At 44.0% G+C, this 16,703-nt stretch overlaps 1 protein-coding gene across 1 annotated transcript in view; it reads right to left on the bottom strand.

Moving 5' to 3' along the window:
- Positions 1-121: 121 nt before the first annotated feature.
- The window catches only part of lamb1a (laminin, beta 1a), a 37,691-nt gene continuing 21,109 nt past the window's right edge, over positions 122-16,703 (bottom strand). Inside the window, exons 18-33 of the mRNA XM_083666726.1 lie at positions 14,953-15,096; positions 14,307-14,538; positions 13,818-13,981; positions 13,071-13,295; positions 12,714-12,931; positions 12,310-12,406; positions 6,892-7,261; positions 6,472-6,656; positions 5,918-6,159; positions 4,165-4,371; positions 3,689-3,833; positions 3,228-3,435; positions 2,999-3,140; positions 2,631-2,807; positions 1,982-2,141; positions 122-1,483 (exon numbers count right to left, since the gene is read on the bottom strand). Coding sequence (XP_083522852.1) covers positions 1,344-1,483; positions 1,982-2,141; positions 2,631-2,807; positions 2,999-3,140; positions 3,228-3,435; positions 3,689-3,833; positions 4,165-4,371; positions 5,918-6,159; positions 6,472-6,656; positions 6,892-7,261; positions 12,310-12,406; positions 12,714-12,931; positions 13,071-13,295; positions 13,818-13,981; positions 14,307-14,538; positions 14,953-15,096 — 3,056 coding nt within the window. The 3' untranslated portion in view covers positions 122-1,343. The remainder of the gene's footprint in view (positions 1,484-1,981; positions 2,142-2,630; positions 2,808-2,998; positions 3,141-3,227; positions 3,436-3,688; positions 3,834-4,164; positions 4,372-5,917; positions 6,160-6,471; positions 6,657-6,891; positions 7,262-12,309; positions 12,407-12,713; positions 12,932-13,070; positions 13,296-13,817; positions 13,982-14,306; positions 14,539-14,952; positions 15,097-16,703) is intronic.

Consider the following 16,703-nt stretch of genomic DNA (forward strand, 5'->3'; position numbering starts at 1 on the left):
ATAGTTTACCTCCAAATACACACTGTAGTATTTTTGTAACGGTCCACTTGGAATAAGGCAAGATAATTATTTGATACTCTGGCTAAGATTGGCATTAGAACACACACATTTTTGATGGGATTTCAATGGGTAGTTTTAATAAAAATCAATCATGTGGTTAATGTTTTGGTCAAGATAACTTTGATAGTAGCTAACAGTTGGCTCATACAATATGGCATACAAAATTTAAAAATAATACTATTACAAAATTTGGAGGTATAAATCTTTGCAGTCTCATGGATTAAAGTAGGTTAAACCTTTACATTCACTCTTTCAGCCCTTGAAACTTTGAAACCACCTTAAGAACATTCTAAAACTAAAAGGGGCATTTTCATCTCTTTCCAAACATGTAAAAATAATGCAGTCACATTTTTCTTCATATATAATTGTACGGGGAATGGTCATCTGTTTCGATTCAGAATGGACTCCTAAGAATACAATATGAAATTATGGCAAAGCTGTTCTCTGGAGCCTCGTAACTTCACTTGCTAACACTGCCATACAAGGCAGTTATTATGACTGTGGCTGGTTCATGTCACTTTATGTATGTAAACAATGAAAGCCTGGCTGGTGCTACATATGGGTCTATTGCAACGTTAAATCAGATAAAGTTGTGAAAGAAATTATCCTAATTGAATCCTAATTCCCCCTGCGACTAGAGCATCAATTAGTATAAACATGTGGCTCACCTCCTTATCAGATAATCCAGTTGCTGAGAGCAGGAGGGGGAGGGCACGGGAGGGGGAGGGCACCGCGGAGCCAAGCGAGGGAGAACTGAGAAGCAATATTCTCTGCTTATTTGATAGTTAGCCTACGTGTCTGTCTTTCAAATTTCATTTCACAACTGTACATTGTATTGCTAAATTCCTTCCTGCAAACATCTACAATAATGTGTAGCCATTTGCTCTGTTTGAGGTTGACCAAAGATGGATCTTTGTTAGGCTTTCGTTCATTCATTCATCTATTTTGTCCTTGAATTATTTCATAAGTGAGAAACGATTACAACGTAGATTCTATTATCAGAGACAGTATGAACTTCATCAGAGACTGTATGCTTCCCTCTCTGATTTAGCCGGGTGACCTCAATTGTGATTGAATCAGGTGTGGTGCATGTAGCTCTCCAGGACCAGGGTTAGTGAAACACTGGCCCACAGATTCAGTGGATTTATGATAGTGGAGAATGCCTATGTATACAGTAGCCTCAGATAAGAAAAGAACATTTGGTTCAGAGCACTTCACGTTGAGGAAATAAAAGGGTGTTCATATTGCCTGGGGGACTAGTTTCCTACACAACAGGGTTGTCTTTAGAAGAGACAGGTGCTATAAACGGTGACTTTGTGGCTGATCTCCTGAAGCAGCTCTTTGACAGCCTTCTCCAGGTCCACCAACTGGTTGGCTTTGTCCTCTAGAGTCTTCTGATTGTCCTCATAGGACTTCTCCAAATCTGCACAGGAAAAAGTTCATTAGTGTGGAGCTCTCTGACCTCATTTGCTTGGCATTACAACCAGATAATGAATTAAAGTAAACATGAACCGTGTACACTGTGACGGTCCACAACAGTAAATGATGTCTCCTATCGACCAATGTTCTGCTTACTTCACCTATTAATTAATCTGTGCCAGGTGCGCTAAAGATGGAGGCACACAGTTGAGAGGGAAGTGTAAACTCCTGTCAGACACTCGCATTAAAAAAAAGCCCCATTGGCTCCCTTTTTGTTTGCTTGAAATGTTGAAATACCAGACTTTTTCAGCGTGTTTGTGTTAAAAAGCCATGAAAGGGTGTTAAATTTACTTTCATTTTTATGGTTCAATTCATTTTCCAAAATTCTGGCCTTGAAAATAGCCCTAATATTTCGGACACACCCCCTACCGCCAGTGTCCGCAAAGACAGATTTTCACACTGTTAAAATAGAGCTCATAGTGTGAACCCGATACAACAGTACCTTTCAGGAGCTGGAGCTTGTCGCTGGCCTGTAAAAGCAGCTCTTTGGCTTCCTGCTGTAATAGCTCCGCCCTCTTCTTGGCATCAGCCACGCCCTCTGCCTTCTGTGTGATCAGGTCCTCCACACTGCTGTACTTGTCCTTTAGCTCCGTGTCCAGGTCCTGTCAACACAGACACACACGCACAGGGTGATATACAAGGAACACAAGATGGTGTGTGACTGGCAAAGCATGTCACACACAACATTTAAGGTTAGGCTAGTCTCACATTGCCAAACCTCCAAGTCTCTTTGGAACCAAATATGTCTATAAACACTAGATTGTTGAAAATCGATCTCCCCCCAATAAGTTGATTAAATCCTCAGCAATACCACAGTCTACAGCATATAGATGCAGCCATCTCCACTTCAAGGGATGTGGGAAGACTTTACATGAGTAAATACCCGAAATTATTGGTGATTGTATGTTTTTGAAGGCAGCAAAAACACACAGCAGATAAGCAGATAAACCCACAAACTGGGCACAAGAAACAACTCCTTTTTATTCATCATATATTACATCTCATCATAACCAGGGCAATGAGTTTTTCCTGGTCATGTGAATTGACCAGGAAAAACTCTGATGAGAATATTCCCTCACACATTCACCCACCTTTTTGACCTGTTTGGCCACGTTGTTGATGCTGTCTGCGTCTTTCTCTGTTTTGTCGGCACTGAGTGAGGTGTTCTTGGCCTTCTCTCTCAGGAGCGTCACGTCTCGCTCTAACCTCAGCAGCCTCTGGGTGGCGTTGTTGAGCCTGAACTCCGAGTCAGCCGTCTCTGACTCAACCTGTGTCAAACAGCAGTCATGCAAAGTTAACTTGCTCATTTAATTTCAATTTGATAATTGTCCTCTACTTTGATTCCAATTTATAGTTTTTGAATAAAATAATTGTGTGTTAGAATTTGCTACACACAACAAATATAACGTTTGTGACAAGGATTACTGAAGTTCAAAGGTCAAATGGATAAAATACTCACAGAGGTCAAAAGGTCATTGGTGCCCTTGATGTCGGAGGTGGCCTGTTTGATGGCCTCATTGGCCGCGGTCTGGGCACGCTCGGCCTCCTCCAGAGCCCGCTTCACCATCTCCGCTGTGTCCCTCACGTCAGTCGCCTCTTTACTGTTGGACACAGAGAGGAAATTATTTGTGTGTGTGTGTGTAGTGTATGTGTGTGTGTACTGTGTGTGTGTGTGTGTGTGTAATTACCTAGCTCTCTGCGCCTGCTCCAGTAGGCTCTCGGCTCTCTGTATGTCATCAGCACTCTGGTTGAGGATGTTCTCTACATGGCCCAGGTCTCCCACCCTGTCTCTGATCTCTTCCGTCAGGTTCTTGAGCTGGGCAGGCGTGGTGGGCATCTGCATGGCCAGCACCTCGTTAGCTACCGCCTCAATGCTCTCCAGGTCCGCTGCGTCCTCTAGAGGGCACCAGAGGAGAGGGTTAGCCAGAGTTTATGTTTATGTTTACATTGCATAATGACAAATGTAAGCTACATTGTTCACAAATGAACAACCACATTGCCTAAGTTAGCTACTGCAGAAACAGACTGTTACCAAGACTAGAAGAAATACGTGGCTTTTACAATATTCTATCCTGAGATATGCGCACAATTGACAAATGACACATATTCCTCAACAACCTAATAAACATGGCAGAAAGGAAGAACATACGTGTGAGGAAGTCGCGGATCTGTCGGATGAGGCTACGCAGCTCCTCGTTACTCTGGTCCACGCTTTGCTTGGTTTGGTTGGTTTTCAATAGGACACCTTGGGCGCTCAGCTTGGCTACATCCGCCTTCACCTTAGCCTCCGACACCTGGATTGATGAAAATATGTATTAGGATCCAGAGGAAACAGAATAAGGGTCTCTCTGTCTGTTTGTCTGTCTGTTTGTCTGTCTGTCTGTCTGTCTGTCTATCTGTCTGTCTGTGTCTCTCTCTGTCTGTCTTGTCTGTTTCTCTCTCACTGTCTTCTATCTCCACTGTGGAGGAAATTAATCCTTAGACCATAATATATGTAAATGGTTTCCAAATCATCTTTACCATTTACAATATTCATTATTTGAAAAATATCTCTGAGCTCTCAAAACAGCTTTCAAAGAGATATGTTTTTCAGCATAAAGAAGCACAACATTGCTAATTCCTCACCATCTTGGAGAGCTTGTCCACCTCTTCCAGGGCCGTAAGGATCTCCTCATCAAAGTCCTTGGACTTTTGCCAGGCATTGTGTGCCAGGGTGACCAGGCCGTCGCAGCCTTCGCCCCCACACTTCCTCTTCCCCTCTGAGTCCACACAACTCAGCCCCCCGCATGGAGAGTCGGCACACGCCTCTGAACCAGCAGGGCTGCCACACGTCTGGAATACAAAGAGGACCCACAAAGAGTTGATTTCAATTCCAAGGACCTATTCAATCAACAGACGGATTATTCAGTAAAACAGTCCTGGTACTTATTTTTCTATGCAGTTCTTCCATACTGATCCAGCACTTTGAGACTCAAATTGAAACACTAAATTAAGATATTACGTTTTAAATGGAATGACAATGCCCTGCGTAAGTAATGGGACAGTGAAGCATTTTTTCTTCTTTTGGCTCTATACTCCAAAAGTTTGGATTTTAAAGAAAATTTTCTGAATGGTGAAACACTTTTTATACATAGTCCCCCTATTTCAGGGCACCAAAAATATTGGAAAAATCATATAATGTCCAAATAAAGTACTCATGTTTAGTATTTGGTTGACAATTCTTTGCATTCTATAACTGCGACCCGTTGACCACACCAGACGCTGGTTGTATTGTCTGGTGATGCTTCTCTGTTGTTGTTTGTTTTTAGGTCTTTTTGCCTAAAATCTTATCATCAGGAAATGCATGTTCAATTGGATTTAAATCTGAAGATTGACTTGACCAGTCAAGAACTTTCCGCTTTTTGGCCCAGAAAAGGGAGGCATTTGGTTGTACTCGAGCAGAAAAGATGTTTCTGCACACTTCAGAGTACTGCTAACATCATCAATTAAGACAAGTTAGCCAGTTCTAGTGGCAGCTATACATGTCCATAACACCGCCTCCACCATGTTTCACAGATGAGGTGGTATGCTGCAGATCTTGTACAGATCCTTTTTTCTCCAAACATTCCTCTTGCAATCTTTCTGGTACATGATAATATTTGTCTTATCTGTCAGTGAAGCTTCTGTAGTTCGGCTGGTGACTTATTCTGTGGATGGTAGTCTCTGACACATTCACGCCTACCTCCTGGAGAGTGTTCCTGATCTGTCGTTTTGGGGTTTTTCTTAATTACGGTGAGCATTCTTCGGTCTTCCACTGTAGATCCTTGGTCTACCAGCCCTTTGGTGATTGTTGAGCTCACCAGTGCTATTTTTCTTTATGTTTCAAACTGTTGATTTTGGCAATCCATAGGTTTTGTTTTTGTTTCTGATTTTTTCTTTTTTCAGCCTAATAATTGCTTCCTTGACTTTCATTGACACCTCTTTGGTCCTCATGTTGACAGAAATCAATAGCAGACTCCAAAGACAAGCACAAAGCCTAAAATCAATCATAGACATTGACAGTTCTCTTATGTCTACACAAATGTGACGGAACACACCTGACTAACCAGAAACCCCTGTTAGCCAATTGTCCCATTACTTTTGGTGCCCTGAAATAGGGGGATGTATAAAAAGTGTTGTAGTTTCTAAATGGTGAAACCAATATGTACACAAATACCATCACATAAAAGCTGAGAATCTACTACTTTAACTTCATAGTAATTATACTTTTGAGTATAGGAGTATAGAGCCAAAAGAATAACAAATGCTTCACTGTCCTATTACTTATGCAGGGCACTATAAATCAATGGAATTGAACCTTAACCTAGCTACACTGACCAATCAGATTCCCCCACACTACCTTTTCACTGAGCTCTGATAGGTCCAGTGTCTCCATTTGTCCTGCCAGATCATCCAGTCTCTTGGCGTGTTCTTCCTGTCTCCTGTGGAACTCCTCCCTGGTGTCATTCATCTTGTCCTCCGCGGCTTGCCGTAGGGTGGCAGAATTTTCCACAGGGTTGCCTGGACCGCTGGTAGAGGCATTGGCATGAGCCTCAGCTGCCAGAGACAGCTGGTAGTACTTGGTGATGCTGTCTGTCGCTCCTGGAAATCAGAAACATTGTCCAATATCACAGAGTTGAAGGATCATAGTGTGGTATTGTCAGTGGTCACCAACCCTTCTTCAGTCAAATAAACAAAAACAACATTTTATTTGCCAATTAACTGTTTGAAATGTGGTATTTTCCCAGTCCTGGGAATCCACAGGTGTGTAGGCATTTCTTCCAGGCAAGAACAAACACATCTGATTCCGCCAATGATATGCTCAATCTGATGTGTTAGCACTGGGCTGGAACAAACACCCTAGAGCTCTCCAGAAGATATGGCTACCGTACTAGCCTGGTCCAGGTCCCTTACCCCGCACGTCTGAGTTCTTGATGAACTCCACTTGGTCCAGCAGCTCCTTGACGGTGCGTTCCAGTTTCTGGGCATCCTCTTTGAGAGAGTCCAGTTTGGTGTCTGTGCTGTTATCCTCTGCTGAGACCTGGGCCAAAGTCTCCTCAGTGAGGTTCAGCTTGCTGCTCATCTGTCCCATCAGATCACTGCAAAGCAGAAAAATACAGTACAGTTAATTCAGTATGCCTTTCAGTTTGTCATTGATTTGAATGTGTACTATTTTTCCCACTGTTGATTGTGTCATTGGTCTGGTGCCATTATGTTCATACCTGGTCAATGAAAATGGCCAAGTGGGTTTTCATAAACCAGACTTTGCATGGCACAGACCCTCTGAAACCCATCCAGCCCTTTTGACCCCATGACCCCCAGGAGTCAACTCACTTTGCCTGCTCTAGTAGCTGCTGGATCTCCGACAGTGGCTGAGTAGCTGGGTTTTGGGCTAGAATCGCTCTTATGGCCCCGGCGCTCTGCTCCACATTATCAATGGTCTTCTTGTAGGGTCCGGTCATACCACTAGCCTTGATGGTGTTGACTTTGTTGACGAGCCGATGGGTCTGGTTGGTCAGCTGGCCAACAATAGTGTCCCAGTCTGCGAAACACTGGTGGCAGCGTTCACAGTTGGGGAACTGGCCAGAGTAGCCCCTGGCGCAGACGTCACAGCGATGACCGGACACGCCCTCCACACACACACAGTGGCCCGTCGCCTTGTTGCACTGCTGCTCGGCGATGCCTTGTGGGTCACAGTCGCATGCTGGAAGGCAAACATTGTAAAGATGGTTATTTCAGAAGTGGTAAATCTTTTCAAATAGTAAATGGTTAACAACAAATGTTATCTTTCCGAATGGGGTGGATTCAATCACTTTAAATAAAACAAAGAAATTGATTGTCAAAGGTTTTACAATCTGTACCAAGCTACTTTTCTCTATATTTGGTAACACTTTATAATAACATTAGTTTATTTGATTTTATCTATCATATAATTTATAAACCATTAATAAATAAACTCACAATTAACAAATACTTATTCCAACAGTTATAAACAAATAAATGTACAGATGATTTGTTAAACTTTTTATCATAATTTTCTAACTGCTTATAAATAATTTGTAGAACATTAACGTGTTAATGTTCGACCTCAAACTTTTTGTTTAATTAATGATTTGCTTAAAAATATTTACAAATAGTGTTTCTCATGTGTTGCAAATAGTTTGTAAATGCATAGCTACATAGAACTAACTACAGTCCTCAATCACAATGTTGTGTGCTTGATGTCTGTCTCAATTAAACCACATGTTTAGCTAGCCAACATGTCTGTCTTTTCTTGGCTTGAAAAGCCTTTGACAGCCGCGTGCAGAGCTCTGTGAAGCCAGTAGAACATTGCAGCAGCTAGCAGACGCAATTCTTGTCAAAATAAAAGGCGGTTAAAAGATTATTTTAATTTGTGTTAATTAGTCATTTGTGTCAGTGTAAATGTTAGTTAAATATAGTTACTAATGATTTAATAATGATTTAATAATGTTTAACTAATAATGTGTTAAGTGAGTTTTAATTATTTATAAATTGAATCTAAATGGCTTAAAAATTAACATTTAATCAGTGTTACCATATATTTTGTATTAATTGGAGATTTACAAGTACATTAAAACAGGAAGTTCCTCAGATGTCAATGTGTGGGATTTCAAAGCACATTGAGACATATGAAACTGTACTGCACCCTAAGAGAAAACACATGTATCTACATGACTACTCAAAAACCTCACTTTTCCCCACAATTCATTAGCATATTGTCCATCCTGATCCTGACCAGAGTAGGAGTTACCCACCAGAGGTCCTGAATGGGTGCGTGACATCCCATAATAGGCAGACAAGAGTCTACACAACTGCCCAACAAAGCCAGGGATGTCCATCTAAGCAGCTCCCTCTCTAACACTTTGACCTCCTCAAAGGAAGCTTCTGGCTCATGAGGTCAACTCATAAACTCCTTCAGTCTATAGGGATCCACCTAATCTCATTTAAAATTGCTCCTTTGGGGAAATGGAAAGAGAAGGAAGGAAGGTCGTTTTGCTTAATGGGATGTTTTTTTTTTAGGTTTTTAATCACACGCTTGCAAAAAACTAGGTGTTGCAGCTCTTATAGTGGTAGTGTGACATCCATTCTCTGAAATGTATCACTGAATCTTCATTGTTTTGACTAAATGATGGCCATTAACCACTTTTGCTGTAGTATGCCTGATATTTAATCTTTGGCATTAAAATCCATTGCAATCATTCATTCATATTTTACAAATGTATATAACAGAATAACACAACATAATATATAACTGAATACCCATTTGAACAGGTAAATTGATGGCTAAATTGAATAATGGATAAATAAATACCCTTTCTGACAACAATGTGAATTTCATCATAGAATAAGAAGACTAGTGGCGTGCTTGAGAGCGAGGTTATCAATCAACCAAACCCTCCCACATGACCTCAGTGACCCTAGGAGCTGTTAGAGTGAATGGGTGGGGGATGAAGAGAAGGAGGAATGGAGAAAGAGGAGGATGTTTGCCTACTTCAAAGCCTTCTGTGAAGGAAGTGTGTGGAGTGTGTAGAGGACAAAAGGGCCACCATGGGCTCCTGGAGACTGCAAACAGATCCATAGAGACCAGTAATGACAGCCACACACATCACTATGGGACCACCTGTGTGTTATACACACACTTGCAGGCAGACAGATACACAATCAGACAGACAACCAGTTAACACATTCTTGAGAAATGGAAAACCAAAAGAAATGTGTGCTTTCTCTCTCACCTTCTCTCACTCACACGCACTTGGTGGCCCATAAACCTATAGAAAAATGGTGGCGATCTCTCGCTGTCGCACGCACACACAAAAACACCGCCCCCCCCCTTCCTCGAGGGTGCTGGGAACTGGGAATGAAACAAAAACTGGAGCGGAAATGGGGGCGTAGCAGTGGAGTAATCATGTTTTTGTAAGGCAGAGCAAGCAACCCAATAGAGGCACCATTAAGGGTGAGTCCTCAGTGGAAATATGTTGTGAATGTGACCTCTAGAACCTGCAGTGAGGTCCTGTCCTTTTGTCTCCCTCGGGGTGTTAGTAAAGTGGAGACTCACTCGCCACTGAAGCCCCTCCCCCAGGGCCTCACTCTACCTGAATGTCCCCATTCACACTGCCCCCCTCCCCCATAGCAGATTAAAGCCTCTGTTTGCACTGTGGGAGAGCTTTTGACACAAAATAGCCAGGTGTGAATGGGAGGGGGTCCAGATTTACCCTGCCTCCCTCCTGTCAATATCAACAATTGCTCTCAGAGCAAACTAAACACACTACAACAAGACAGAGATTGCAAATTAGCCGGGGTAGAGAGGACAGGACTCATGGAATGTTCTGCTTTACATTTACCACACAGCTCAAGCTGGCGTTTTCAGTTCATACAAGCCGGTGTGGCAGTGTATTCCGACCGTAAAATTCACAGAGAGCTAAAACAGTCAGTATAAGTTATATGCCAGTGCAGACCGTTAAAGTACAGTAGGATAAAAAATAGAACTTCTGCACCAGCTCAATGTGTTGAAAGAGGCAATAAGACATGGCTGATTTGTTGGATAAAGTGTCAAATAACTGGCACACAGACTGTCTTCTTTTTCCTGTAGACACAGCATCTGTTGTCCATACAGCACAGATACGATTATAGCCACCCAGCAAATCCGGGGAGGAAAAATTCCATCGTTTTATGCGACATGGATCCCCATCTGGCTTCTATCCGGGGGGGGGGGGGGGGGGGGAGCTAAAGCTACCACTTCAACAGTCTACAGCTGGTCCAACACACACAGTGCCTCAAACCTCGAAAATAAACATGTAGAGTAGAGGCAAACACTCTTCAAACCGTAAACTGATATGTTTGTAGGTTCAACCGGAAGCTCCAAGACCATGCAAAATCCACAATAATTTCTGGACTTGCACAAGGATGCAGCTGATTGACTTGAGTGATTGACTAACCCTTCTCATATTCATTTTCCACAATGTAAAAAAATGGGGAGAATTTACATTGAAGGATATTAATGTTCAACCAGTGTTGAATGTCCATGAATATCAAGAGACAACAAAAAGTATGATGCTCTTAGAGCTCTCACTTTGTGCAGCATTAACAACAAGTTAACAAAGAAAAAGCAGCGTAATTACAAAGCAACAGACCACCACCATTTCCAACAGGTTTTAGCCATGTGTTTGCCTGTTTGCACCAGATTGGGGATAAATCAAGAAAGGCTGGGATGAGGAGGGTAATCCGATATCAGGGAAGCAGACCTAACTTCCTGCTCCATCCCGCTTATCCAAACAGTCAGGACTTCTGTCAACATGTCCTTCTGCTTTCTCTGAAGACAACTCTGGCCAGAATACAACACTCCCTGGTATGATCAGCAAACCCCAACCCTCACAAGGTTCTGTGGAAACTCACTGTGGAATTTAAACACAGGACAGAAAGGTTGTTTCTGAGGTGGATTGATAGGGTACAGCCTATGTGGAATGGCTTCTTGAACAGAAGGGGTGGAAAGAGGACTATAAGTGATATGGCCCCCGGCCAAGGTTCAATGAATTGCAGATAATGGCTTTCCACAGAGAGTTTTCAGAAGTTCTGATTTCTAAATCAAGCGTCGATTCCTTGTGACAAGTTGATGTGCAAAACAAACACACCTCTGAAAGCACAATGTGTAAAGTAAATATCAGCATTTAGGCAGATTTAATCCCTGCCTCCGTTAAAGCCATCACAGAACTTTTGGTTTCAATCAATGTCATTTTCAATTGACATCATAAACTGAGAGTCAATTCATTCCTCACAGTAAATTAGACGACAACAGCAACAACCTCAAGTTTCAGTGGGCTTTCATTTCCAAGAGAGTGCAAAGCTACGATTCAGTCCCTAGGGCTACGCATCATTGGTGAGTGATGGTGACATAAAATCTGAAAGCTCCATTGAGATAAGTCATTATATATGCTCTAGAAATACATCATACGGTCAATGTATGCCCTGGTAATGTAGTAACGAGCTGGTTCTACGACAGTGACAACTGGCAAAGAAGCTGAATGTGGCCTTTAGTAGATAATTCAACAAGCTGCTTTGCCCTACTGAAGATAGTCTGTGGGACAAAGGGTCTTTTCTGTCAGCAGGCAGTGAGTTGGACCCCTGCCTCTCCTACGGGAAACCCCATCAGAACAAAGGTGCATTGTGGGGGGAGTGCAGGATATTGGGAGGCTCGGACAGATCCCCTGCCCGTTCGTCATGGAAACGCAGCGGGGGAGAGAGCACATCTGGCCTTAATATCAGCTCACACAGTGTAGCCACCGAGGATGCTGAGAGTTTCTCCACCACCACAGCTGAAACTCCCACTCGTTCCCATGATAAGGGTCAGTGGAACAGAGAGTGCTTGTGATATCTCACTGATTAACACTAAAAGGCTAATACACACACACACACACACACACACAAAATATGTCTGTAATAGACACCCTATCTGTGCTGGGTGTGCTGAAGTTAAGGAGTGTGTGTGAGAAACAGCTTTAACTGTCTTCATAAAAGTGCATTCAGTGAAATATACATCAGGAGGATATGGAGCTGGTGCATCAGAATTGTTTTTACACATCCTAGAAATGTACCATTTATTTTGGACTTCATAAGATCGAGTGCATGGGGTTCATGGTCAGCACAGTCCATATCAATAGTTCAGTTTTCAGTGCATACTGTAGGTGTATAGCTTAAATTGTCAGTGAGGTCTTAGGTAAAGGTTTGATAACTCACCATTGCATTTGACTTCGGGGTCTCCCCAGAACAGTTCTCTACACTCTTCACACGTTCTGCCCCCAAAGCCAGGCTGACAGGAACACTGACCAGATAGCTGTGACAGAGAGGACACAATATATGCTTTATGTTAGAGACACACACACGCACACACTATCACACACTCTCACACACACACACACACACACAGAATCACAGACAGACAGTTCCAATAGTCAGCAGTCAATGTTAATTAATAATATTATTTAATTATAATAATGATTAATGTGATAATATTCATTACATTATACTGTAAATACTGTAACACACGAGGCAATACATACTAACACACACATAGAACCGGTTGGGGCCAAGACCCTAAGACATCAAGGAGGAGGACCCTAAGACTGCTCAGGAGAGCTCACCTCGTTGCAGGACGTTCCAAAGGAGTGGTTGGGGTCACAGCTGCAGGCGTCACAGCCCCTCCCGCTGGCCATGTTCCAGGTGTCGGGGGCACACAGATCACAGTTCTGGCCCATCACGTTGGGCAGACACTGGCACTGCCCGCTGCTCAGGTCACAGTGGCAGTCTCCCTCCGACGGACATGTGGCGGGGCTGGTGCCCAGTTGGTTACACACACACTCTGAGGAAGAAGATACTCTGTTAGCATGTTAGCATTCAGCGCTCATGTTTTTAAGGGGCTTTCTTCCTACTGATGTTGACAGATTCTTAAAAATGGGGTTTAAAATGGAATACCGCATCATTTGACCGTATAGACTCACTTCTACAGCTTTGCGTGAGTGTGTCTCCGTAGTAACCCAGCTTGCAGCTGTCGCAGCTCAGGCCCTCCGTGTGGTACAAGCATTTGAGACAGACACCCGTGCTGGCGTCGCAGGACCCAGGATCCAGCATGTCAATATTGTTGTTGCACTGGCAGGGCTGGCACTGCCCACCCATCTCACTGGGGTTTCCATAGTAACCTGAGGCACACTCATCACACCTGGCACCTGACGAGAGATTGAAAGAGGGAGGAGAGTGGACAGAGAGAGAGTGCTTAATATCGCTTTCACCATTGAGCGTGTCAATGCTCATCTGTGCAATAACATCACTTGTACATAGAATGAACTGTCGCTCCATAATATATAATATATGCCATTTAACTGACGCTTTTATCCAAAGCGACTTACGCTTATTGCAGTGAATACATACATTTTGTAGTATATATGGTCCCAACGGGAATCAAACCCACAACATAATCCTTGTTAGCGCCAAGCTCTACCAACTGAGCCACAGAGGCTATACATCCATTTTTACTGCTGCAATAACTCACGTTTTGTCAAATCAAACCATGAATCAGACAGTGTGATTATACTGCACATCACGGAAAGTCCCAAGAGCTTCAACACTATAACATCACTGGGCACAAATGCATTTCCTGGAAACAAGTTTGAACACAACCCTTCTATGACAACAGCAGGTAGTATTGCCGTGTTCTGGTGCTTTAGGGGGTGTTGGCAGCTGGTTCTTACCTCTGTACCCCTGGCTGCAGACACAGAACACCTGGTAGGAGTCCAGACCGCGGTAGCAGCTGCTAGCAAACTGGCGCCCGCTGCCAGGCCCGTCAGGACACATGCACGTGCGACAGTGGTCCCCTGAACCCAGGACGGGGTCTCCATAGGAACCATCCACACACCTGCCAGGGGAGAGGAGAGAGAGGGGGGGAGTGTGGCTTAGTCCAATTTAGATCAAATGGGCCATTTTAGGCTTTTGCCCGGATCGAAGGAAACACAGACACTGCAATTTTCTAATATAGTTAATATATACACTTTATTATACAGTATAAAGTGTATAAAACTAGTTTTCTTAGTGTGTGTATCACAGTAGTGTATCCGCCAATGTAAAGCTCACCTGGAAAAGCGCTATATAAATCCTATCCATTATTTTTTTAATAGGCCAAAAATGCACTCTAAATTAAGGTTGACTGGAAGTAGAAGAAGTTGACCCCTCCTTTGGCTGACCTCTCACAATGGTGTCCGGTGGTCTGGTCGCGGCAGCCCAGGCACTGCCCGGTGTAGACGTCGCACTGCTCCGTGTGGCCGTTGCAGGTGCAGGGCCGACAGGTGGGGAAGCCCCAGTGGCCGGGGAGACAGCGGTCACACTGACGCCCGTACGCCCCGGACACACACGCACACTGACCCGTGGCCTCGTGGCAGAACGCGTGCTCCGAACCCTGGGGACTGCACTCACAGGCTGACGGTAGCGGAAGGAAGGAGGGAGGAGGGAGGGGAGGTGGGGGTGGGTGGGTGGGGGGTGGGGGTGGGTGGGTGGAGAGAGAGAGGAAGGGTGTGGAGAGGGAGCAGGAGGGAAAGAGAGCAGTGGGAGGACAGAAGGGACAGAGATAGAGGAGGGTAGATAGAGAAAGAGGAGGGTAAAACAGTCCAATTAGCACACCAATCTACTGTATGCAGACTATCAATAACGGGAAATTCACTTCATTCCACTATTCATACTTTTCAGGCTAAATTCTCAACATGCACATGAACAGCATTAACGTTGCTGCTGCATACATCATCTGTCCACTGAGCTAGCTGGAGACTCGAGCTCTGTCATAGTGAATGAAGTAACATTTTGGCGTCTTTTTCCAGTTCAGCCAGTTCAACTCACGTCTGCAGCCGCTGGGGCCAAACAGGTAGGTGGCGGGGGAACACTTGTCACAGTTCCTTCCCACCACGTTGGGGCGACACTGGCACTGCCCGCCGCTAGGATCACACACGGTGCTGAGGGATCCCTGCGGGTCACACTGGCACGCTGGGAAGAGAGAAGAGGAAACACTTTGAGAGGGCGTGCAGCAGTTGTTGAGAAATTCAACACATAAACTGAGATGTTGTATTCGTACAGCAGATAATTCGGATAATACTCGCTGGCTACTGATGTACAGTAGGATAGATGAAATAAAGTATATACAGTAGTACATAGTGGCTGCAGGTACAGGTACGTATTCCGATATTCTTTTCTACAGTAATTAACAATGTATGTCAGACTTTTTTATTCTACCAACCATTAATGACACATTTTCAGTCAGACAATGTGGCCTTCAGTGATGTCAAATATAGCGCATCTACTTTGAAGTATTCATGCCAGGAAACCATCGGATACAATTTTACCGGGATTTTTCGACACAATTCATTCCTACTCTTGGTTACGTTTAGGGTAAGGTATCGGTTTATGATTGGTCAAGGTTAGAGTTAAGGTAAGGGATAGAGGTAGTTCCAATCGGAAATTGGTCGGCTAAAAAAGACACGCACAGCAAGGAAATGGTTATGTTTAGAGTTAAGAGTATGTATCGTGGTATAGCTAAGGTATAGCTTTATAGCATTACAGTCTAACTGGATGCGCAGCCTATCAATCAATCAATGCTTCATTTGCCATACAATCAGATCGTTAGGAATGTGTTATTTATTGCACCCTCCCCACACAACACACACATGCACAGGGAGATCAGAGCACAGGGTCAGTATTACAATTCCGATACACGTCCATACCTGTAGTCACGGCCTAAAAAGTACTACGTATACGTACACAGTGCTAAAAGAGAGAACAAAATGAGGGTCCAATTCCCACAGGTAAAGGAATCTCAGGTTAACCCTGAAAAGGTTGTTTTCACTGAGGCGATTGAGGTATTTGTTGTATAACACCTACTAGATCTATTACACTGACAAGCACACAATGGGCCTGTATCCTTCTCAAAGGAAGAGTGGAGACAGAGAAAGAGAGAGAGAGAGAGAGAGAGAGAGAGAGAGAGAGAGAGAAGGAGAAGGAGGTCCAGACATTCCACAGAGGACACTGAGTCTATGGCCGTTTCTCAATTGTTAGAAACTCAATACCTGGCGTCCACTCTTCTTTCCTGTCACGCCCTCCACTTCCACCTAGTCAGTGTCAATCTCTCTCCCTCTTCCCAGCCTGGGTGTTTGGTGTGGCCGTGGCTGACGATAGTTAACGTCATCTTCTACACACCTGCGGCTCGTCTCCTCATCGCCCTTCTGTGTTTTATACTTCGGTTTTCCATTCATTCCCCGCCAGTTCGTTATAGTGGTATACGTATACCCCTATACGTCCCAGCAATTCCACGCCTGTTGTTTTTCCTGGTTTTTGACTCTGTGTGTTTTTCTGAACTGTGTTTTTCCTAACTCCTGCCGGATTATCTGTTCTTCCTAGGACTGCCTTACCGTGCTTCAACCTCCGCCTGAAAACCCTCTATCGGAATATCTGCCTATCTCTGGACTGCCTTCCCGTGTACCGACCACTGCCTGATCTACTTGCCTGCCTCCCCTGCCTGCCCAGCCCTCCTGCCCTGTCTGCTCTGCCTGCCCTGCCCACCTGCGTACCCAGTCACCCCGTTACCCTTTCCCTGTTTT

The sequence above is a fragment of the Argentina silus genome, assembly GCF_951799395.1.
Source record: "Argentina silus genome assembly, chromosome: 3".
NCBI classification, from domain to species: Eukaryota; Metazoa; Chordata; class Actinopteri; order Argentiniformes; family Argentinidae; genus Argentina; species Argentina silus.